Source organism: Verruconis gallopava, assembly GCF_000836295.1.
Source record: "Verruconis gallopava strain CBS 43764 unplaced genomic scaffold supercont1.27, whole genome shotgun sequence".
NCBI classification, from domain to species: Eukaryota; Fungi; Ascomycota; class Dothideomycetes; order Venturiales; family Sympoventuriaceae; genus Verruconis; species Verruconis gallopava.
Window position 1 is genome coordinate 1 of NW_015622163.1, and position 22,934 is coordinate 22,934.

Genomic DNA, 22,934 nt, shown 5'->3' on the forward strand with positions numbered 1-22,934 from the left:
TAACTATCTTATTATATTCCTTCCTTAATAAGCTCTGGTTATACATTGTTCCCTTGCTCTAGGAAGCTGAACCCTTCCGAAGTGGCTTACATTAGTGAAGCTAGTCGGTATCGGGAAAGTATTCCTAACACTGATTACAGTTCCTGGTTAAATAATATAGATATAATAATCTAGATAATAATATTTAGGAACCTAAAAATACTTTATTTAAAATAGTAACTCTTACTAAATATAAAGTATAAAATATATTTTATATTAAATAATTATAATATAAGCTTTAAGGCTATAATAGCTTAACCTAAACCTAAATAATTAAGCCTGAATACCTAAACCTAAATAACTAAACTTAAGCGCCTGAATTTGAACAACTGGGCCTAAATACTTAAACTGGAATATCTGATAATCTAGACCTGAATACCTGAGCTCAAACTCCTGGAACTCCCTTTCTAGGCCCCTCTCTGGAGGCTTTGCTAGCTAGGAGGGGGGTACTATTATAGGATTACCTTTATAATATATAATTAGTATTATCTTATTATCTAATTAATTAAAGTAGTACTAATATTAGCTAATATAACCTAATATAACCTAATATTATCTAATATTAGTTAACTGGACTCCTAAACTAAACTGATTTCCTAATTTGATTTCACCACGCGCGCGCCTAAATCCTAATTAGGAAAGGTATGATAAGGCCCCCTTTATATTTTTAGTAAGAACTACTTTTAGGCCTTCCCTTCTTTATATAATATTTTGATTATTATACAATACTTTAGTATAGCATAACTAAATAGATAATTGATAGCCTTATTAGTTTATCTTATATAACAACTTAAGCAGATCACTTCTAGTGGTTCCGTGATAAAGAGCTTATAAGAAATTATTAAGCTTAGGTAACCTAAACACTTTCTTATATAAATCTCCTAGGTATTAGTTAAAATATATTTATAATATAGTTAATCCAGTTAATATACTCTTATAATATTTTTCCTTTATACTCTGGGAGGTCTTTTAGGTAGATATCCTTCCCTTAGGGTAGGGTACTTAATAGTATTAACTCAGGGATTTTAATATTAGTATTTTCTAGTTAACTATCTTTAATTATAGTAGGGGTATTATAAATTAACTACTCTTTAATTATAATCTCTATTTATACTACTCTCTCTTTTAATTTTTTTAAGTTGGATCTTTTTTTAAAGGTCTGCTTCTCTTTTTTTTAATTTCCTAATTTATTTATTAATTAATAGTATTAATAATAAGGATTCTGGTTTAATAATAGGTATAGAGGTACTATTATTATATAATTATTCTGATATCCTAATATTAGGCCTATACCTTTATTTTGGTAAAGAGTTATCAGAATTATAAGGGGTAGATATAAGTGTGATATTAGGATAGGGAGTAATAAATATAGATTAATATTAAAATTAATAACTAAGGAGTAAAACTAAGGTAGATACTATATATAGCTTAAATACTGCTTCCTCCTGGAGCACATGACCCGCGGCCTGAGCGCAGCCGTACCGTGCGTATGTTCCTACTCCGTTCCTCACATATATAATACCTAAGGCCCTTACCCCTATATTATGTGACGCCCTTCAGAGTATAAACCATTTTCCCCAGTACAATGACTAAGGAAGTAAACTAAGCTAAGTGCTATATATAGTATAAATACCTCTCTGTGGTGGGGCACGTGACATACAAGTGAAGCGCACGTGACCCTTACGTCGGTGTTCTCTGTGTTCCTCACAATGGAAGCGCTTTTGCTAGACCTGGTGCGCGCACAGAGCAGACTCCTGATTCACAAGCATTCGCAGAAGACAAATTCGTCCCGAATTGATGCAGAAGCATGATATTTTTTTGCCTTCTGGTCCACTGCGCTGTTTAGCTGAAGAACAAGGCGACAGAGAGGCCAGGGGAAGGATGAGAATCCCATCACACGTGGCTGACCATTGTCACGAGATACGAGCGATCACTGTTCAGGTGCAGGCAGGCCGAAGGAGCGAGATGAGATCCGGCATGAACGATCCGAGCTGGCGTGTGGTGGGCGTGCTGTGAGTGGCCACCGCGCACGGCAGCCTGCATAGAAGCCGGCTCGAAGAATAGTCCAGACTCGTCGATTGCGTACGCCAAGCTGAGCTTTGCGCTTGGTGGTCCAGAGCACCGCTGGGGTCGAACGGAGGATGCCACGGAGACGCTGGCCGACCAGCGTCTGGTGTGGCAGGTCCAGCAGGAAGGAGGCTGCTGGCTGTGGGCAAGCCTGAGTCTGGGGATCTCCTGCTCTGGGGCATGGTCGACGGCTGCTGGGCTGGCTCTGTATGCCGACCACCATCTGCGTTGCAGCCATGGCAGAGGCGGGAAGCGAGAAACCATTTCAAGGGCCTGCGTAATCCGCCCGTTTGTGGGCCCCAGACGTCGAGTGGGTCTGAAAACGGATGGTCCAGAAGCAAATGCAAGCAGGGACCGCCGGCCGAGAGGCTTCGAGCGGTTCCACAGCCCGACAGCAAGAACAGAGGGCGAGTGAGCAGCCTGACGACACCGCCGGTAGCAGTCAGGACTTGGACGCGCGACTGCAGCGCACCTTATGCCTGCCTTCCACATTTCTTCGGATCTCTGATGCGCCAGCGCTGGATTCGTCGTCGTGGTTGTTCGTCCACGGCTGTGGAGTGTTGCTCGTGTGCGCAAGATTGGTCCATTTTCTTTGACCTACGACCCAGACCCGTGGAACGTGACGGGGGGCCGTAGACCGCTCGATAATCAATCTACTCGATCCTCAGGCTTCTTGTCGCGCAAATCGCTGCAGCAGCACTGATCCTACCCAGTTTCTCTTGCTCAACCAAAACTGACTTTCCGGGCTCCAGATCTCGTCGTTCTTATCCCCGACCTTCCCTGCCCTCGCCTTGTCACTGCCCTGCAAAAGCTTGTTGACCCGCACAACCACACGTCTTCCGTGCTCGACCCCAGCTACGGCTTCTCAACGCTTGTATCCACGCGGCCTTGGAGCATTCTGCTTTTGGTCTTGCCGTGGTCATTTCTTTCATCGCTGGGCTGCAAAGCACAGACGGGTTTTCCTTCTGAAGCTTTCGAGGGGCCGCTTCCTGGATCTGCGCAGGTCCATTTCGTGCGCAACCACGGTCGACAATCCGACCCTCTCTTTCAGTTGCGCGTGTGCACCACGCATCCCGTCTCTTGTCGGCGACCTATACACCGTGTCTGAATTGCGCTCAAATCAATCGAACAAAGGAGCCTTGCCGGATCTTTGCTGATACATGCGTCTGCTACGAAGGTGGGCCGGTCTATGTCCAGTATGGAGAGCGGCGGTGCAGACTCCGGCGAAAAGCCTCCGGATTATGTAGAAAGAGACGACTTGACCATCTCACGGCCGGGAAAGGCCGGAGCTGTTGGTAAAGGAGATGAAGTATTCTCCAGTGAGGTTCGGCGTCTGTTCGAAGCAGCCGAGAACAATGGTATCGAACGCTTGACAAAATTGAAGGCAAATCTAAAGGCCGCGAGAACAGCGGAAGAGTTTTGGCCTATGGCTACGCGCGGGTTAGCGGAGCTCAGCGGAGCGCAGTACGCTTTCATTTCGAAACGAATGTTAGTCGACGATGAGGATGCGACTGTTGAGATGCCGCCCTTTGGGGCTCCAGGATCGTGCCTCATGAGCCAGGCACTCTACTTCAATGATGGTCATGGCCAGTCGGGAAATCCACTCAATGTCAAATACCAAGTGTACGGTTGCCCATGCGAGCATATGAAGCACAACAGAGTCCTCTTGATCCCGGAGAGGCTTGGGGAGATCTTCCCAAACAATCCGAACGCGTCGATGTTTGTAGTCCCTGTGGAGGCTTATCTGGGAGTTCCTCTGTTCGACGACGAGGGAAAGTGCTTCGCCCATTTTGGTGTAATGTGGTCAAAGGAGGGGGTTGAAAAACTTCGGCTCAGCTGGGCGTTTGTGGAGATGATGTTTCATGCACTCGAAGACGCTCTCCTGTCCGGCTTTTTGGAACGTGGACGGTTTGCATCTTCTCTTAAATCTGTGACGAGGCCGAACGCCGTTATTCCTCATGAAGCTATTCCAGGTGCGCAGTCTCTGAAGCCATATGCTCGAAATCTCTCACATGAGCTTCGAACTCCAATGCAGGGTGTTGTGGGCATGCTCGATGTCATGTACGCAACAGTGCAAGAGGCTACAGAAGGCCAGCGCGACAAACAATTGCGAGCTACGCTTGAGAATCTTAAGGAGAACATTGAAGTGGCGCAGGATAGCTCCCGTCGCGCCGTAGAAGCTGCCGACAATGTCGTGAGTTTAATGTCCTAGAGACTGCACTTTAATCTCAAGTATTGATTGCAACAGGTTCACGCTTATGACATGGGGATGGGAGTCCCCGAGACTCCTGTTGTGCATTTGACCGTGGAAGAAGACTCTGTGGATGGCACGAGGCTGCCGCGCCGCGAAAAGCGACCAGAGATTGTGGTCACCGGAGAGAACGTCCCAATCAATTTCAAAGGCCATAAGCGAAGAAGAGAAAGTCGAAGTACGTCGAGGTCGTCTTCAACGAAACAACGAAGGGTAGAGCCGGCACAGGAGCCTCAATTCGTTCTTAATGAGTATGCACCAGCGACGTACCCTAATTTCACGGACTCTGGGTCTAGAGCCCTACCTGTCCCTACCTCGCCAACCATGGCGCATCTGGAAAGTAGCGAACAAGCCTCAATTCCTCCTGGCTTGCGACATACGAACCTCAGAGATCTACTGCAATTCCTTATCAACGACCTGTTAAAAGTTGGGGGCCGACCTGAATCGGCCATTGCGTTAGAGATCGACGGTGGTGAGGACATCGAGGTCCGGGTCCGCACACAGAGTGGTGAAGAGAAAATTAAACACATCAGATGGGTTGTGGAATCATCGGTCCCAGACACAATTCTTATCGAAGAACAGAGCCTCGTAAAGGTCATCTCCTCGGTCTACTCAAACGCGATCAAATTTACGGAAGAAGGCAGCATTTTCTTGCATGCTTGGCTGAATCCGAAGTCTCGCTACATCGTTATTCGAGTTCGCGACACCGGTGTAGGCATACGGGAAGAATTTGTACCCCGTCTATTCCTCCCCTTCTCAAAAGAGGATGATTCATTAACTCGGATGAGTGAAGGGCTGGGACTTGGTCTTATGGTTGCCAAAGGCCTTGCTCGAAAACTGGGAGGAGATTTGACTCTAGTCCGCACACAAGCATCCGGCCCGGCACGTGGGAGTGAATTTGAGATTCGAGTTCCCATGACGCCATCAGACATCGCGAGCCGTCCATCAACACCCTCTGGGTCCCCGGCTCCATCCCACCGGTCCCGTAGGTCAACGGTCGAAGACGATCTCCAAGATTTCAACCGGACGAGGTCAGGCAGCATTCGATCCGCCCAGAACAGTCTCATGTCTGAGTCTAAGCGACATTCAAATACATCACCGACACGATCGAATCAAACTCCTTCACCACCTCGTACAAGCAATGGAAATATTACCAATCCTCATCGAGTCACAAAGGTACCAAGACGATCATCGCCTTCAAAACGAAATTCGGATTTCGATCGCACGCTAGCTCAAAGGTTCCCGTTGAGATTTCTGGTAGTGGAAGACAACAAGATCAATCGAAAGCTTCTTGTCAACATGCTCCACAAACTTGGCTATCGGGATGTTCACGAGGCGTATGACGGTTCACATGCCGTGCGACAAATGGATGCCCTCCGAGGTGAGATCGATGTCGTTCTCATGGATTTGTGGATGCCTTACATGGATGGATACGAAGCGTCAGAGAGGATCTTGAAAATGACATGGGATCCGCCTCTTTCCGAACCTCTTGAAGGAGAGGCTAGGTCTAATGGACACAGAAAACCAAACGTACCCACCGTTCTCGCCGTGACCGCTGACGTGACCGACGGTGCGCTAGAACGAGCTGCAGCTGTTGGAATGAAAGGTTTCCTCACAAAACCATTCAAGATGGTCGACCTAGAGAGGTTGATACTTGAATACTGCGCAACACGCCACTCGGATTGAGATTTCTCTCTTCCTGGATGTGATGATGAAACTTATCAATACAATGTTCAACTACTTATGAAGTCATGAACTCATTTTACTAAATTCAAGGCTTATCTGGCGCATAGCATATTGTGGGGCAATATTCAGGAGTCTGTGCAAGAAAATCCGGAGCCGTACACTGTGAAGACTAGCATCGTGGTCTGGCGTTTTTGTCTCGGGTTGCAGAAGGAGACAATTTGCATTGATATTAGAAGTCTCAGACATCAATTCATAAGGTGGCGCCAATCGCCTACATAAGTGGAAAGATTTTCTTTTAACAAGATCCATCGAACTTTTTAGCAACACTCTTCACTTGCAAGGACGTTGAATGCTCAATCGCCATGAGATGTGTTTGCCTGGTTCTTGCATAATTTAGTATGAAGTCCGTCAAATTGACGAAATAGTTTGGAACAGACTAATCAGAACGACAATATCACAAGCTCGGCTGATGCAAGGCACGGCAGAAACCGGAGGGTGTTAAAAAAAAAGAAGAAAGAGTTAAAGGTACCTCCGTGATGTTAACTTGCTTCGCAGTTGCGTCTACTTGATCATAGTTTCGCCCGTCTGTCTGCGGACTCGACAATTAAACCCCTCTCTCCTTGAATACTGGATCTGTGCCATAAATTGATGATCCCAGTAAGGTCACTGTCAGTATAGCGAAAAGACTGCAGAGCCTTGCTCGTCATGGCATTGTCGGACGCGTTGGCCACGTTTTCGTTCTCTTTCTCGCTGACGCTAGTCATCTGATGCCGTTGGGCAAGATGCACGTCATTTCTATGATTGCGAGCTCCGAGCACGTGAGCCAGCCTTATCAAAATTCTATGTATGGTGACGGCGATGAGTGAGCCGACAAATGGACCGATCCAGTAGATCCAATGGTTCGACTTCCAATTCCAACTCACGACATTTGGACCGAAGCTCCTTGCAGGGTTGAGTGAACCTCCGGTCCAGAAAATCCCAACAAGCTCCCCAAAAACGAGCGCAAGACCAATCCCCAGCGGAGCGACAGAGGTGGTTCTGTGCTTCTCCCTAGCTAGCATTAGGATTGTGAGCACGAGCTGCGCTGTCATCGCCGCCTCGATGAATAAGGCGCGGGGAATTGAAACATCATCACTTGGGGTGGTCCGAAGGGGGGCTATTGTTTGGAAAAGAGCAAGCGCAAGCGCTGAAGCCGCGATGGCGCCCATCAATTGTGACACGAGTAAAACAATGGACCGTGCCAGATCATTTGTTCTCGTAAGCAGAAATGCCAAGGTGACCTAGGTGGCGTTAACATATGGCGATGTGGACTGTGACTGGAGCGAGCACGTACTGCTGGGTTGAATAGTCCCTCGCTTGCTCGAAAGAAGACCCAGACGTTTATCAAGTATGAAATGCCAAAGGCAAAGCTCATGTACAGCAGCCCAGATAGATTGGCATCACCGGAGTCTGAATTCTCGGTTGCTCTGGAAGAATTACGAGAGCCGACCGCGGCGACGGAGACGCCTCCAAATGCCGTGAAAAGGAAGCACATGGTGCCCATGAATTCACCTATCGCCGCAACCAAGTGACTTCTAGCTAGTAACAGTAGAGGTCTTTTCCGAGGAGATTTACTGCTTGCCCGTTTGGGGGGCAACGTCGAGTCGCGGGAACCCTCTCCTTGATCCGAACACGACGAAAGTTCAAACTTTACGCTGGGGAAGCCTTCTTCTTCGTCCCTACACATTCTTTCGACGGGCGAACGGCTTCGCGCCCTTGGAACTTGAGGTGAAAGGGATCTGCTTCTTGAGATGGTTGTTGTCGGGGCCGCCGACACGATCTCTGCCGCACGAGCTGTTATGGGACTTGGGCCTTCGTACCAAGAGCCTGGCCGAACGATCCTTCCCGAGCGCATGAATTGGCGGGCGTCTTGAAAAGAGAGGCCTCGAGGTTTCCCGTTGCCAAACGAACCATTTCGTCTGGGTGGCGGAAGCTGCTGATTGATTTGCGGCCTCGCCTGTGTTCTTGTGGTCGCCTGGGTTGAGACGGTGTTCACCTTCGTGGGGGAGTGGAAACGAGCCTGAGATGCAGCCACAATATCGGCATCGTCTTCAATGTACGAGAATCCATCATCTAAATCGAGTTCGAATGGTGTCCTTGTGCCTGGTGGAGAGCGTGCAGAGTCTTGTCTTTGCGGAGTCTCTGGTGGTCCAATTTTTGGTCGTCCACGATCTAGAATTGGCCGATCACCACTTCCTCCCGCTGCTTGTCGAACAGCATTCTGTGCTATTCGTCGTGGATCATCATCCGAGTTCTGTGATCTCCCTAGCCTTCGCGGAGACGGCTCAGAGAAGCTTAGCGACCCATCGGGGTTGTCGACGATCCGAACAGAAGGTGCCTTGCTCAGATTTGCTGGCAGAGATAATCTTTGTGAAGATTTGAGAGGAGGTATAGGGGGTACACTGGTCATGCTTTTTTTTTTTTTTTTTCTTTTTGTTCGACGGCGGATTCTGAGATTTGGTTCGAATGACGAGAAACGCCAAATGCAGTCCGTGAGAGCACACAAGAAGCACAGTGCCACCCAAGTCTCACAAGATCCAATGCAGGTGCTTAAAAGACGTTCAGCAGGCTGAATGATAAGGAAGCAAAATGCGCTTCCACAATTGCAGATTCGTTGCGTCTTAATAGAGGAACCGGAACCAAGAGATCTCATCTCAAATTCAGATCCTAATCTCAATGACGGTGCGGTAAAGCGCGTCAAGCATTAATAACAATGTCATATGAGCGGAGGTTTGTGGATGTCATTATAGACTGGTCAATTGTATCTTGACGTGGTCAGCCGTAAAGCGACATCGTCGACGTGTAGAGAATTTCACAGTGGAAGAGCGACAATCCCCCCTAAACAAGATTGTGCCAAAACGCATGAGGCTAGGGGTCAATTTCCGCAAGCTGGGATGCAAGGACGGCTTGAATGGTGATCGATCTGAATACAGCGATTCGGCTAGGATCAAAGTGGAAATTTGCCCAGCAAGGTATGTGATCAGCATCTGAAATTAAGATAGAGAAAGAACTGCGTGAGATCGAAGAAGTGGGATTCGATATAGAATAAAAAGCACAAAATGATTTCGTCCGCACTAAATTTCGCAGAGGCTGCTCTGCAATCAAAATATCCCATGTTCGCAGTGCTCTTTGTAAAACGAGTACATTACAGGTGAGGATCGTCAAAGTCATGAGTCTTTCCTAGAGTGGAAACCCGCATGCACACCTATCTATCAGATAAGATGGACAGGGAGTAATCTCGTGCGAGAAGAACGCCTCACCTTACGGTAGTGTTTCCTCACCGCTCATAGCGAGGTAAAGGCTGAGGCGGCGATGGTGCTGAGAAGCCGAAATGTTCTTCTTCAGAAAGCAGCGGTGCTGAAGGTGATGTTTGCTCGAACATCTCTGCGAGAGGAGCAGATGGTGCAGTGGGCGTTCGCAGCGACGATGGACCGGCTGTAGAAATGTCCTCCTCAGGGAGCTCAGGTGCAGAACGCTCCATTTCGAGCCTCCGACGACGAAGTTCGTCTTTCTCATCAGTCGCTGGTACCGCGAGTCTGTCATCATGTTCATACGCCGGTGCATTGGCTTCAGCGTCTCCTACGTGATGCACGGTGAGGATGCTGGGCGCCGAGGGGGCTTCGGGGCCAAAATCGAAGTCTGGCGGGGCAGATGGTAGTGGTGGCAGAGGTCTCTCACTGCTCAATTGCGGCGCAGATGGAGTAAGCACAGCTCTGGGAGCAGACGGTTCTCCATTTTCTGGAGGAGCACTGGGCAGCAACCTCGCTTCAGCCCTCCGCATGCGCTCCTTTTCACTCAGTTGCTGTTCATTCTCCAAATTCGGCAGCGGAAACTGTTCGATGGGTGGAGGATGATCATTATTATGTTGGTCCGGTGGATGATGTCGCCAGTATTGCTCCCAGGACATTGTGCGATGTGATTCGTAGCCGTTGTTGTTCCGCGCGGCTGTCGTTGGCTCTGCAACATTTTCCGGTTGAGCCCCATGATTCTGAGTTTCCTCTGGTCCCATTATGGTGGGTCCGTCTGAGGCAGGCTGTTTCCACGGACTCCGCCGCTCGCTATCTCTTGTACCAACGACCACTTCGAATACGGAATAGACGACACTTCGCTCACGCCTGATCTCTTCCGTGTTGACGAAATGGCCGCCCCAGGGAGTGTAAATGCCTCCGTTCGAATCACCCATACGTCCATTCAATGTCGCATTCTGTGGGGTACCGGCAGTTGGTAGGTATTTGTCAAGTCCTGCCAACTTTCCCTGGATGTCGACTACTACCTCTACGTAGTACTTGAAGCTGATCATGGCACCTGGGACGGAGGCGATGCTGGGGAAGGCTTCTTCCGGCACCCTTAGACTGACCTTGACATCGGCCTGTAGAGTAACAGGATTGACGATGAGTGACGCAAACTGCTGATCAAGATCTTTCCGGTAGGTATGTGTAGATCCTGCAGACGAGAGTGAAAGTCCGGCCAGGCCGATTTTGGGCTTTTGATGCACCTCATCCTCTCCACCCCGAACTACGGGCAGGGCTGGGTTCAGGTCCACCCTTGCCCGACGGTAAAACGTAACAATGACTCCTCTTAGGCTCTTTACCGCCCGAGTATGGGTGAGCCAGACTCTGACAGGTATCAAATCACCCCTTAAGAATCCGGCTTTTTCTATGCTGATAGTAGCCGTTATTGGGCGCTTTTGACAACTTGTGCAAGTATTCGACCTTCCGTTGGTATGCCTGCTTTCACATGTCCTTGCCGATGGAGCGGCAGAGTCAATCGCGGAGCCCGTACCGCCGCTGCTGACGTAGCTGTCGAAACTGACGTCGCTCGGTACAGGACTTTGCGGAGGTTCCGCTCCCGTCTGACTCTCTGCTTCCGCAACTCGATCGTTCACCCCAGCCTCGGTTGCGGTGTCCTCTGAATCGGCTGTCGAATTCGTGCTCGACGGGTCAATTGCCATGGCTGTAGCAGTGACCGTGGCTGCTGTGGTGGCATTTGTTGCTTGACGTTTAACCCTGTGCCTCGTCCTTGACCGACGCATTATCGGCTCTAGCGTGATGATTCGTGGTTTGGGCTGTGATAAAGGCGCGACGTCAATGTCTTCCTGGAAACTTACGGGCCGATCGCATGTTGATGTGGGAGACAGCGTAGTGGGGCGCGTCAGAGTTGCGGTGATCAAATACGATACTGTGCCCCGCTCAAACTGCGAACTTGTTAGCGACACGAACGAACGGACCAAATTCAAATGCGAGGCGTACATCTATACTACTTGGCAGATGTTCCCTTGGAAAGATCAGTTCGAAGTTGAACTGGTATGTGCCCTCGCCGAGACGGCCATCGCGGCACAGCATGATCTCGTCCTCAAACAATGACACGAAGCCGTTGCCATAATATCCACCCGACTTTCTCGCCTTTCCTGAGGCAAGGATGGCATTGTAATGTTTGTAACTTTCTCCAGGACTGTTTGGGGTCTTGTAGACCTGCGCATAGCCATGCAAGCAGACGACAATGTGCGTGACGCTGAAAGGCCTCGTTACCTTCAACACAACGCTACCGGTAACGACGTCCCCAGGTCCATATACCCTATGCGGATCATCTGGCTGTATGAAAAAGTCGGAATAGAGGCGGGCCTTTGGGCCGAACGGCTTTTTGATACGGTCGATGAGCGAGCGCTTGGAAGCGGGGGATGGCGACCTTGCCGTCGAACGCGCAGGCATTGTGGGCGATTAGCTTGGCAGCATGGTGCGATTAGCGTGAATGTGTACGTTCACACCGGCCTTGACGCGAGAGGGCGGCAATCACAGGACCGATATATCTGCTCTACAGGCTTGCGAGATGAAAGGACGTGGGTGGCTGTGATGCAGACTTGTCAGCGCCAGGTTTACGCGTGAGTCGAAAGAATCGTGCGAGGTTCCGGGAAGGTAGCTTCCGGGGCGAGGTGAGGTGGGTGGTGTATCTTGAGGGCAGGAATGATTCTCGCCCGTCTGGAGAGAAAGGATGGCAGCGGAAGTCGGATGGCGAAGGTACGGCGTTTGGTGACGGTTCAAGGATAGGTCGCACACAGTGTGCAAGACTTGCGGTTCGGCAGACCTGGCTAGGGAGGCGACTGGAGCAGGCTCACAGGAGAAGGCGGTCTACGTTGGATTAGTCGGAGGGTGTATCGAGTCGTGGTTCAGATCAAATCGCAAAGCCTTGCAGCAACACACGTGTGTGGGCGAGCGTGGAGCGGGCGAGAGAGGCTGTGCCTGTGCAGTGTTTCGGCAGATGGCCTGGCGAGCAGGTTTCTGCTGCGGGCGAGTTCTACGAAGCACAAGACGTGGCACACGACGCCGCTGCACACTTCAGATCAGCCACCCGATAATAGAGCATTGTTTCTTTTCGATCTAGGCGGGTGCCTCTTGTCCTCAAAGGAGGGAGAGACGTGCCGGCCGCAATGGCGAGCGCTGAACTTACCCGAGCTCCCACTTGGCCTGATGCCAAGACGATGGGCGATGCGTGATGGCGTGCGTGGGCGAGGGCGGGGTATATTTGTACGTCGAGAGCGCAGATCGCGGCGGGCTGTCACATCTGATAAGCAGCCGGTCGTGGTCGGGATCATGCGTTGCCAGAGGCCTGGGACGGCGCCTGGAGAGCGCGGCTGAGGACGACGGCGTCAAAGGCCGGAGCGAGGGAAGAAAGAACAAAGCCGGCGGACGGCGACCACGCAACGACGCCAACGGACCAAGATGGAACGAACGCACGCGGCACGGGACACGGGCGACAGAGACAAACGGACGGGTCGACAGGAAGGGAGGACGGGCGAGATGCAGCGAGACGAGACCGGCGGGCGGGCGAGACCAGCGCAAGCGCAGGGCCAGCGCAGCGCAGCGAAGAGCGCCGACCGGGCCGTCGAGCGCAGCAGCTGAGCACCGCGACGGTGCTCCGCTGCGCGCCCGGCGCCCGTTCTTGGGCAAAGTCCAACCAGCAGCGTCCGCCGCCTGGTCGTCGTCGTCGAGTGAGGCGCCTTTGTCCCAGGCGTTGTCGCAGCGGTCGCGTCGAGGCTGTGCGCCCCGTCGACCCCGACCAACGACCTGTCTGAGCCGTCTCGCGCCGACAGAGCGACGACCATCGCCTCCGCGCGAACTTCGCGTCTCCTGTTGGCAGCCGAGCCAGCACATGTTCCCCGTCCGGGCCACCGTCGGCGCGCGTTGCTCCCGGCCTGTGGGCCCCACGTCGCGTTGGACCGGCGGGCGGATGCAGCGGGCCAGCAACGCAGGAAGAAATCCTTGACGGCGTCGTCAGCTAAGACACTCAAGCTTTTCGCCTTTTCGTGCTTGTCGCTTTTCCTGTCCGCCTCAGCCCCTCCCAAGCGCGCTCCCGCTTCCGCTCCAGCACTGCGGACGGGGCCTGCCGATCCGTTCGTCCTCCAGTCATCTTCGCTCTTGACGGGAGACGAGCTGATGCGACACTTTGCTACGGTGATGAATGTGACTGGTCATCTGACCAACAGCCATGGCGATCGCCCGGCCAGACGCGCATTCAATTCTCTTGAGTCAATCTTCTTCTCAGCAGCGACCGACTTGCGTTCGAGAGCCACGTCCTCGTCCGAGAGTCCGACACGTCTCGTCGAGTGATCCCACGGCGTCCAAAACGTTCAACCGCCCACTCTCGATCTGCAGAGAAATACATGTTACGGGTTCACTTCGGACGCGAGCTTGACATGAAGACTCCTTTCTTCTCCTAGTGAGTTTGACTGCTGTTTACATTCGAAGGAACATCGCCCCCTCCTCGTCCTAACATCACAGACGAGATGAACCCGCTTCCTTCAATTCCACCGCTGCGTTCGAGATTACCACCTTGCCCTCGTTTCCAGCCAGCTGCCGGTAGACAATTCGGCTCCCACCGTCTTCCTGCCACATTTCCGTTCGAATCACTTCTCCGGGATACACGGGCTTGCTCAGCCTAAGTTTGACGCTCTTGAATCTCGACGAGTCTCCGTTCCCAAACGTGTCGATGACGTGCTTGACGCCTATTCCGATCGTGCAGGTGCCGGTCAAAATCGGGCCCTCGAACCCTCCAGCCTTGGCCACGGCCGGATCAATGTGCAGAGGATTCAGGTCTCCCGAGGCCGCTCGATACAGAGCGCCTTGCTCAGGCGTGGTTTTCTCCTTCACAACCGCGTCAGGCGCTCGCTTCGGCGCTGGATACGACGCCGTTGCCGATCCTCTGGGAACGACTTTTGTCGACGCCCCTGCGCCAGGCACCTTCATGACGAAGCTCGTCCACTCGTTGTAGCATATCTTCTCCCCATCTGCCGCATCGGTGGTTGTGATGCCGACGCACACCGTCACCCCGCTCCGTCGATCGACGATGTCGACAATCTTAGCCGTCGTTTGTAATGTGGTCTCCCTGGCTGGAAATGGTCGATACAGTTCTAGGTAATGCTCGCCGTGGACGTGATTCCAAGGCTTGAAGTTAGGTAGGAATTGAGACATCGACTTGGTCACCTCTCCCATGATTGCAATGACTGGTATCGCACCGAATGTTGGCAGCGCGTGAAACTTTGGATGACCCTCGAAGCTGCGACTTAGATCTCTCCCACTGGCCCCGAGGGCGATATTGTATGTCAATATATTGGACGGGCCATATTTCGTCGTCGTGTGCCAACTTTGCTGTTTGATCCGGGGTAGATCAATGCTCGTGGCCATAGTGGATGTGATCCGGCAACGCTGTGGCAGTAATCGTAAGAGTTATAATTATCTATTTACTTGCACGTGCGAAGTTCTCATTTTTAAAGCCCAACACGATGCGTTCAGCGACTTTGCGTTATAACTAACCATTTCGTTTTCTCGCCCACAAAACGCTAATTGCAGCATGTGGCATGAGGAGTCGTACCCCGCTAGGCTCCGCCGAGGTTGGCTCCGACGCGGTTTGCGCGAAGTCTGACTAGTTTCTCCATATCCATGGATATCAAGGGCAGGGAAAAAAAAAAAAAAAAAAAGAAAGAAAAGAAGGAGTAAAAAAAAGGTGAGCGAGAGTGACTAGAGTGAGCAACGGCTGTGACAGCGACATTGCCTTCGGGCGCTTGGTGAGAAGAAAAGAAATCCCAAGTTGCTTCGCTATTGATGCCCTGCTACATGAGAATCTGCCCTACGTGACTCTGCTGCATCCGTTGCGAGATGTCTGTTTACTTCTGTTTGCAAAGCACCAGAGATCCCACCAAGACTCTGTCGCGGCTTGCCAAACAAACAATTCCACAAGTCCGCCACATCAACAAGCTCGCCCTCACCTTTACCCTTGGCCAAGAGTGTACTTATAGGCGCCTGCTGCATCTCGAAATTGTTCACCACATCCAATGAAATCTCCTGCATTGGTACTGGCGTCTGGACTCCAGAATTCGATTGGGAGGCGGATGACGGATTGGATGCCCTGCCCAAATGAGACAGACGCCGACTCACTGAAATGTCGTATATTGCTTCCTCAACAGTATCGCTGATCAGGTACATATAAACCGTGGTCTCCCGCATTTGACCAATGCGATGAACACGGGCAATGGCTTGGAGCTCGATGGCTGCGTTGACGAGAGGCTCGCAAAGGAAAACATGTGTTGCATTCACCAGGTTCAGACCAGATGAATCACTCTTTGCATCGAGGAGGAAGCATTCCTTAGACGGATCAGCGCGGAACTTATCGATGCCCTTGTGCTCGCGGATCGATACAGCAGAAATTTTGAAGTATTTCAACGCAGTCGCAAGTACTTCCAAAAAATCACTATACTGGGAAAAGATGATTGACTTAGCCCCCGGATCATTCTCACGAAGCCAGAGCAAATGGCGACAGATAGTATCAACCTTGGTCCCAAATGACCCGTCTAGATCCACCGACTTAATCTGGCGCATCGTCTCCTCACTTATGTTCGAATATATGGACGAAGTAGTCGATCGTTCGACCACTGTATTCCTTTCTCGTGAAGGTGAAGGTGATGTTGAGCCGGAAGCTTCATTTTGCTCCTCCTTGGCCTTAAGTTGCTGAGGGCGGTAAGTAATGTCGTGCACGTCGTTCCGAGTCAGAACCCTTCTACATTCTGGACAAGTGCGATGGTTCCGCCACCAGGCGGTGATGCAATCTTTGCAATACTGATGTCCACACACAGTTAGGACGCCGTTTTCGAATGAATCGGTGCAGATGACGCAAATACGTGCTTCATTTTCCTTGCTTGATTCAGCACGAAGATGTAGAAGAAATCGCTGTTTAGTCTTGAGCGTGGCAAGGCGAGTGAGGTACAAATCCTCTGTCGAAGCCTGTTCCTCATATGCACTGCGGTCAAGTTCGTCATCCAGCTGTTCTTTCCAGGGCGCAACCATATCGGAAAGCTCTTGCAGTTGTCGATAGTACTCCACACGAGAATTCATGCAAGTGTGAAAGAGACTAAGCTCCTTCTCGAGAGCCTTGATAGTCTCGCGTTGTGTCGAAGTGACCTTGCGTACATCATCTAAAACTTTCTCGATGAGCGAAGCTTCGACTGCAGCGCGCCCAGATGGCGTCGTCGCGCTCAAAGCTGATGCCATCGAACGAGCTTCAGAAACTAGAGCCTGTAACGACCCATCGCTTGGTTTGATACGTATCTTTTTGCGCTCATCCACAATCTGGTACAGAAGCTCAACAGCGTGCCCCTTGTTAGCGTTCTCTCGATCACTCCTCGAATGTGCGACAGCTTGTTTGAGCTCAATGTCCATGAGAAGATTAGCTTCGCCGGAGATACATTGCTGTCTGTCTGAGATTATAGCCCTCAAGCCCATAACATAGACGTAAAGTTCATCCTGCAACTTAGTTGATTCTTCGTACTCTTCACCAGTGATTTCCTGATCCTCCTCAGCATCCACCAGAGGTCCAGTTAGTGTCTGAATGATCTTTTCGCGCCATTTGTTGATCAAGTCGGCCTGCAAATCTAGGATTTTGGCCAGAACATCGAATTTTTCTAGTATCTTTCGGTTCTCAATGCCTCCTTGGCCACTCAATGAGGGAATCTTGGTGACTGTAATTATGCCATCTTTCGTGCGTTGCATAGTTTTGATCTTGAACATGGCTACAGTGGCCTCTTTGTGTGCTGGCTGCAGCAACTCTCTTCGAATGCCTTTTGCTCGTTCGTAGTGCTGGACCTCTAGCTCTTCTAATCGCCTAAACTCGTCCGTGTCTTCTGTTTCCTTTGTAGCTTTCTCGACCTCCTTCATCTGATAGTACGATGTGGCCACGAAAAACACGCAAACATGAAGCGCTTCTAGAGCGGAGCGAAGTTGTTTTTTCAAGGCAGCTAACCTCCTTCTCCTCCCACGGGCTTCTGGATTGTCTTCAGAATCTGAACCGCTGTCCACTGAGCTAGAATATTCTATGCGTTTTTCGGCACATTTCAGCTCTTTGAGCTTTGCTAGTTCGGTAGCGTATTCCTTTCTGCACTCCTCGACAAGGACCTCGGCTTTTCCAAGAGCCTCTTGGTAAAGTCTAAGGGCGGCTTCACTTCGTGACTCGTTGCTCTTGTCATTGTTCACTATCTGGCCACGCACAACTTGTGCCAGGATCAGGGATCGTTCTTGTGCACGCAACTCACTTTGGTTCTGCTCGATCATGGTTTCTAGCACTTCATTGACAGTACGCAGGGGGCCTGTGCCCCTACCAAGGGCGCGTCGATTCTGCGTTCCAACTTGCGGATGTAAACACGTCTCTCGCAAGCGCTTTAACCAAGACCGCATGGATTCAACATACTGTTCCGGTTGCCAGTCATCGACTGCTGGCGAGCCGTCTGTGTTTAAGCCAAGTGAGCTACACATCATGCCGTACAATTGGTTATAGTTCTGTTCCTCAATGGCCGTGAAAGGCATTGTGATGACGACACGCCTTTGGGGAGGCAAGCGCAGTTCATGGGCGACCTTGTGCTTGTTGTGTCGCAACGCAATCGTGCTGAATATCTGTTTGAGAGTCGCCTTGTCGATGCGTTGCCAAGACTTCTTCGAGGTAGCAAATGGTTCGTAGCCAAGAAATATCAGCAATCCGTGAAGATCTTCCACGTTTTTTTTCAGAGGTGTACCAGAGACGGCCCATGCATTTGTTCTGGGTATTAAACGAGCGACAGTAGCCGCTTGTGACACACCACTCTCAATCAATTGCGCCTCGTCAAGGCATACCCGCCACCACTTTGTGAGTACCAAAGGGCTTCTTCTACGTTTGTATTTGGGCGCGTGCCGCATTGATCGGTCCGGAGGTTTATCAGCGAAATGGATCTCCCGCGCAAGCACATTGTACGTGGTGAGCACGACATCGTACTCCATTAGCTGACTGACTGTAATATCTCTCGTCTGACGAGCATGACTTGAGCTTGCGGATCCATTATCTGCGTGCTGACCGCTTAGACCATGATAATGCAGCACTTTGAGATGGGGAGCATGTGTCGCTATCTCGTTCATCCATTGCCGTAAAATGTGAGCAGGAGTTATGATAAGAGTAGAAGGGGACTGTGTGACTTCACCCGTCCGCTTACCACACAGATAAGCTGGAAGTTTATGCAATGTTGTCAGCGCAATCAACTCAACCGTCTTGCCTAAGCCCATTTCTTCGGCAAGAATACCGCCCTTGAGCTCAGGGAGGTAATCTAAAAGCGACCATTTATTCTTGATGAACACCCTATGTACGTTACTGAAGTAACATTGATCGCCGCGAGCGTCACGAATGGCTCGAAAAGAAGGAGGAAGAACATGATCTGGACTTTGAACATCTGGCTGAGCAACTAAACCACAACCGTTCGGTGTCACGCCTTCCCTTTCCAACATCCATTGTACGGCTCGCTTCTGGAATGGATACAAGCTGCATGTCAACTCCGTCTTCTCTAAATACTGCGGCGTCTTTAGATGGGGCGGAGGCACGTGTACATTCTCGTAAAAGTCTTGTGGCGACCAACGGGAGCCGACTATGTCGCCCACAAAAGGCAAGTATTTTTGCACCAAGGCATCAATGCCTCGTGATTGTCTGGAGTCGATCCACGAGCGTTCTGCGGCAACGAAAATCTGTGTACGTAGGACGAGCACCCCGCTCTCTGTGTGCGGCTGCAACCTACATAACGACCAAGCCGGTGTAACGTTACTCAAGAGCGAGGGTGGTAGTGGACATATATCACGAAGTCGAGCCACTAAGTCGTCCGACGGATTGTACAGGAGAAGCTGGAGTTCTTCGTTCTTCTTCTCGCGACGGGGGTGTGCGGGAAGCACTGTGATAACTGCTGTGTCGTTGGAATCGAGGGTTAAGGAAGTGATATTTATTTCTCTCGGGTCCTCGTCTATCACAGCTGACGAATTCGAGTCGAAGTGCTAGAAGAGAAGTCAGCCTTCGTCAAATTTGCGCTTCGTAAAGGCTTTCACACCTACCAAATAGATATCCTGCTCGGCCAAAAGAATAGCACTAGAGCTATCAACAGTGTCCTCCTTGAGATCACTCGTTCTCTCTATCTTTCGCCGCTTAGACGGGGGTTCAGCGGCGGCGCTTCCCACTTCGTCGCACGCATGAGGCCATTGTAAATAGTCGAAGAGTTGGGTATAACTTGTCACGATCCCGCTAACGACTGCGGTATATACATGCCATGGGTCATCCATCCGGGTGGACAAGGGAGACAAGAGTGAGACGGGTGTAGAAAGGGTGCGATTTCATCGAAGGAATAGTTACTTTAGATGCGATTTCAGGACCGATTTGTCCGAGCTTCACCCCACAGCGTCTAACCAAAACAAGCCTTAGTCACTAGGCTGCAAATAGGCAAAAACATTGACGCAAGGCTGAATTTGATGTGTTGACGAGGCGGACGAAGGGGACGGACTGGTCTCGATGGCAGGAAATGTCAACCATACCATGATCTAAAATTTGCTGCGATCTTGTTGACTGCACTGCAGAAATCACGGTTTTTCTGAAGTCTACCAGACCGAGGTTCGAACATGAACTTTAAAAGTCTGGTCGAACACCTTCCTCTGAGCAGTGAATACAACTTCATTCCCGGATTTTCCCAGTCCTTTCTTTTCCACCTTGCTGACTCGAGATGTATACATAAGCCGTTATATATATTACAGTATGGGCAACTTTAGTACTAAAACGGGCCAAGAGCCCATTCACTTATTATGTCGTGATTTTTGCCAAAGCAAAGCCGGAATGCGACTTGGAACAAGGAAACCCGGCATGTTGCCGTTTTGTAGATGCAGATGGCAAGTCAATTAGCTACTCTTCACAGCAAAACTCGAGTCTCGACTCTCTTGCCCCACATGATTAGAATCCTCCGCTTCTTTGTCGATTGCTATCATGCGGACCACGAATTCGCGTTGTAGCTGCCTCAACCAACTAGCCAACACTTCTCCTTCCATGACCCCATTCCTTGCCTGCGTTAGATGCTCTTTTAGACTAAGGATTACCCTACGCCTTTTCTCGCGAACAATCCCTCTAGATGCCCTTTTTTTCACCTGATTCTGACGCTCTAGTTTTGTAACAGCTTGCTCGGCCGCTTCAAGAACTGCTGGTGGGAGAGGAACAACACGTGCAAGCTGTAATCCATAATGCTGCTCTCTTGCGGGTCCTTCTGATAGTTTATAGAGCATGGTCAAACAGTTAGGATCGTGTTCGCGTCCTGTTTCCATAGCTAAATGCAAGTTGACAACACCAGCTCGCTCAGACATGATTGTGGCTAAGTCCCGAAAGTGTGTGACAAACCACACCAGTGCATTGCTTTCAACAAGGGCCTCTGCGATAGCAAGAGCAATGGCAAGGCCATCGCGAGTGCTCGTGCCTCTACCAAGCTCGTCAATTATTGCGATAGACTTTCGATCGATATTTCTCAAGATGAAGGCTGTTTCCCGCATCTCTGACGCGAAACTGCTCACATTTGCTTCGATAGAGTCGTCCATATTGACGCGAGCGAACAGTTGGTGCATTACAGGAAATGAGGCATAATCAGCAGGAACGAACGATCCGATTTGAGCCATAACCGTCATCAACGCAATGCTTCGAATATACGTTGATTTTCCAGACATGTTGCACCCCGTGATGATCTGAAAGCGACACTGATGAGAAGCAAAGACGTCATTCGGTACGAATTTTTGGGAATGGAATACCTCGCGGATTGGATGCCGTCCAGCATGTATTGCAAGCACGTCGGCCAGCTGCGGGCGAACGTAATCATTTGTAGTACCCACGTACGCAAAGGCGGCAAACATGTCAAGGATACTGATGCTTTCACAGCATTTGAAAAGAATTGACATTCTTGTTCTGAGCTCGCCAATGAGATTCTGGACGGCTTTATCGCTCATGGCCAAGATTTCCTCATGACAGACGGAGATTTTTTGGTTCAGTTTCATTAGGTCAAGGATTTGACAGTCGATCTTGTTCTTGCTTTTGTGTATATTGATGAAAACTGGAGGTAGTTGGCGATTCTCAAGCTCCTCAGCTGGGAACCTGATGAAGAACTGTCGCTGGGAATCAAATTTTAACTGAAATGAGAAATTATACGCTTCCCTCAACTCCTCTACCATGCGATAGGCGTCTTCAGTGAGCTCTTTATATGCTGTACGAGCTACATCTAGCAGACCGTTAACTCCTGACTTTACTGCGAAGGTTCGCTGGTTTCGCAACTCTAGTGGGCTGTTTGAATATTGTGCATCTTCATTAATAGTCTCACTGATGAGGTTGAGAAGCTCCAGCAGTAACGGAGAGGCGCAGTTCGCTCTTATTCCAACAAGGAGATCACTTCGGGCGCCAGCAAGCACATGACTGACGAGCTGGAGACATTGAATAAAATATTTGAGTGCAATTACTTTGTTGATCGAATCTTCAACCACAGCCAACGGATCCCGAACATCAAGGACAATAAGAGAAGTGAGAAGTTTTTCTGCATCAAGAAACGGCTTGAGAGCCTGCCGAACAGCGTAAAACATGTCCTCTTTCGTTGAAAGTTCTTCGACTGCGTCGTAACGTTTTGTAATTGTTTCGACATTACAAGACGGCTGCAGAATATTACTCCGTAGAAGCCGAGCGCCCATCGGGGTAAAAGTTTGATTCAGTAGGCCGTATAGGCAGAGATCGGATCTTGTATCTTGCAGATTTTGTATCAACTCCATAGCACATATCGTTGCGGAATCGATCATCATTGTCCCCTCTGATGGCTCATACTTCACTCGAAGAGAGTGATGCTGAAAGGTCTTACCAAGGTGGAGTTCAATGAATTTCAAAGCCTTTTGTATATCAGTATGAGGCATCAATGTTTAGGTGCTAACTTAACAGCCGCAAAGCAACAGACGGCAAAGTAGTTACCGCCGATAGCTATTTTAATTGACTCAATATCCTCTGAGAAAGCAAGTTGGCGAATTGCCTCCAAACCAGTTGCCTCTGCATAGTGACGCCGATCTACAGCAATGAGGTTGGCATTGATTCTGTCTTGGTTGTCTTCAAGGATACAATAAAGCTTGGAGGGCGGAGATGTGGCTGTTGAAGGCACCAGGATCTGCGATGGTGAGTACACTCTGAGCTTGTTTAAAGTACGTGCATAGGTCTGGCTGTCGCTGATTTGACTCAGGGCTGCCTCGCCGGTTTCGAGGTTAACAAAAGCTAGCCCAACTGTTGGGGAAACGCCACGAGCTTCAGTCACCGCGCATATGAGTTCTTGTTCAAGAATGCCAAGTGTGGATGTTCCAGTCCGAGGACGAGCAGTTGATGACCGTACAGTGCTTATTGGCGCACCAGGAGGAGGGAGATACATGCCTGTCCTTTGACTATTAAAGGTGTACGGTTGATAGGACGTAGTGGCAGACATGAAGCTTGTTGAGTTGCACAAATCCGGACGAACTCTTCAACTGTAGGAGCTAAG

At 50.1% G+C, this 22,934-nt stretch overlaps 6 protein-coding genes across 6 annotated transcripts; 1 reads left to right on the forward strand and 5 right to left on the reverse strand.

The window, feature by feature from the left end:
• The first annotated feature begins 2,798 nt into the window (after nucleotides 1–2,798).
• PV09_07096 (uncharacterized protein) lies at nucleotides 2,799–6,572 on the forward strand. The gene is made up of 2 exons (XM_016360818.1): nucleotides 2,799–4,300; nucleotides 4,355–6,572. The coding sequence occupies exons 1-2, from the start codon at nucleotides 3,296–3,298 to the stop codon at nucleotides 6,041–6,043; spliced, it is 2,694 nt and encodes an 897-aa protein (XP_016211190.1). The 5' UTR covers nucleotides 2,799–3,295; the 3' UTR covers nucleotides 6,044–6,572.
• Nucleotides 6,573–6,592: 20 nt separating this feature from the next.
• PV09_07097 (uncharacterized protein) lies at nucleotides 6,593–8,492 on the reverse strand (the record flags this gene model as incomplete). The annotated part of the gene is made up of 2 exons (XM_016360819.1): nucleotides 6,593–7,323; nucleotides 7,377–8,492. 2 exons carry the CDS (start codon nucleotides 8,490–8,492, stop codon nucleotides 6,613–6,615), a joined length of 1,827 nt encoding a protein of 608 aa, XP_016211191.1. The 3' UTR covers nucleotides 6,593–6,612.
• A 604-nt stretch (nucleotides 8,493–9,096) lies between these two features.
• Nucleotides 9,097–12,893, reverse strand: PV09_07098 (uncharacterized protein). The gene is made up of 3 exons (XM_016360820.1): nucleotides 12,527–12,893; nucleotides 11,332–12,405; nucleotides 9,097–11,276 (listed from the first exon to the last, which is right to left on the reverse strand). The coding sequence occupies exons 2-3, from the start codon at nucleotides 11,788–11,790 to the stop codon at nucleotides 9,360–9,362; spliced, it is 2,376 nt and encodes a 791-aa protein (XP_016211192.1). The 5' UTR covers nucleotides 11,791–12,405; nucleotides 12,527–12,893; the 3' UTR covers nucleotides 9,097–9,359.
• Nucleotides 12,894–13,749: 856 nt separating this feature from the next.
• PV09_07099 (uncharacterized protein) lies at nucleotides 13,750–14,882 on the reverse strand. Its single transcript, XM_016360821.1, has one exon. It carries the CDS (start codon nucleotides 14,758–14,760, stop codon nucleotides 13,852–13,854), a length of 909 nt encoding a protein of 302 aa, XP_016211193.1. The 5' UTR covers nucleotides 14,761–14,882; the 3' UTR covers nucleotides 13,750–13,851.
• Nucleotides 14,883–15,151: 269 nt separating this feature from the next.
• Nucleotides 15,152–19,713, reverse strand: PV09_07100 (uncharacterized protein). The gene is made up of 2 exons (XM_016360822.1): nucleotides 19,465–19,713; nucleotides 15,152–19,407 (listed from the first exon to the last, which is right to left on the reverse strand). The coding sequence occupies exons 1-2, from the start codon at nucleotides 19,687–19,689 to the stop codon at nucleotides 15,172–15,174; spliced, it is 4,461 nt and encodes a 1,486-aa protein (XP_016211194.1). The 5' UTR covers nucleotides 19,690–19,713; the 3' UTR covers nucleotides 15,152–15,171.
• Nucleotides 19,714–20,295: 582 nt separating this feature from the next.
• PV09_07101 (uncharacterized protein) lies at nucleotides 20,296–22,926 on the reverse strand (the record flags this gene model as incomplete). Its single annotated transcript, XM_016360823.1, has 2 exons — nucleotides 22,368–22,926; nucleotides 20,296–22,302 (listed from the first exon to the last, which is right to left on the reverse strand). The coding sequence occupies exons 1-2, from the start codon at nucleotides 22,878–22,880 to the stop codon at nucleotides 20,296–20,298; spliced, it is 2,520 nt and encodes an 839-aa protein (XP_016211195.1). The 5' UTR covers nucleotides 22,881–22,926.
• Between the last annotated feature and the right edge of the window lie 8 nt (nucleotides 22,927–22,934).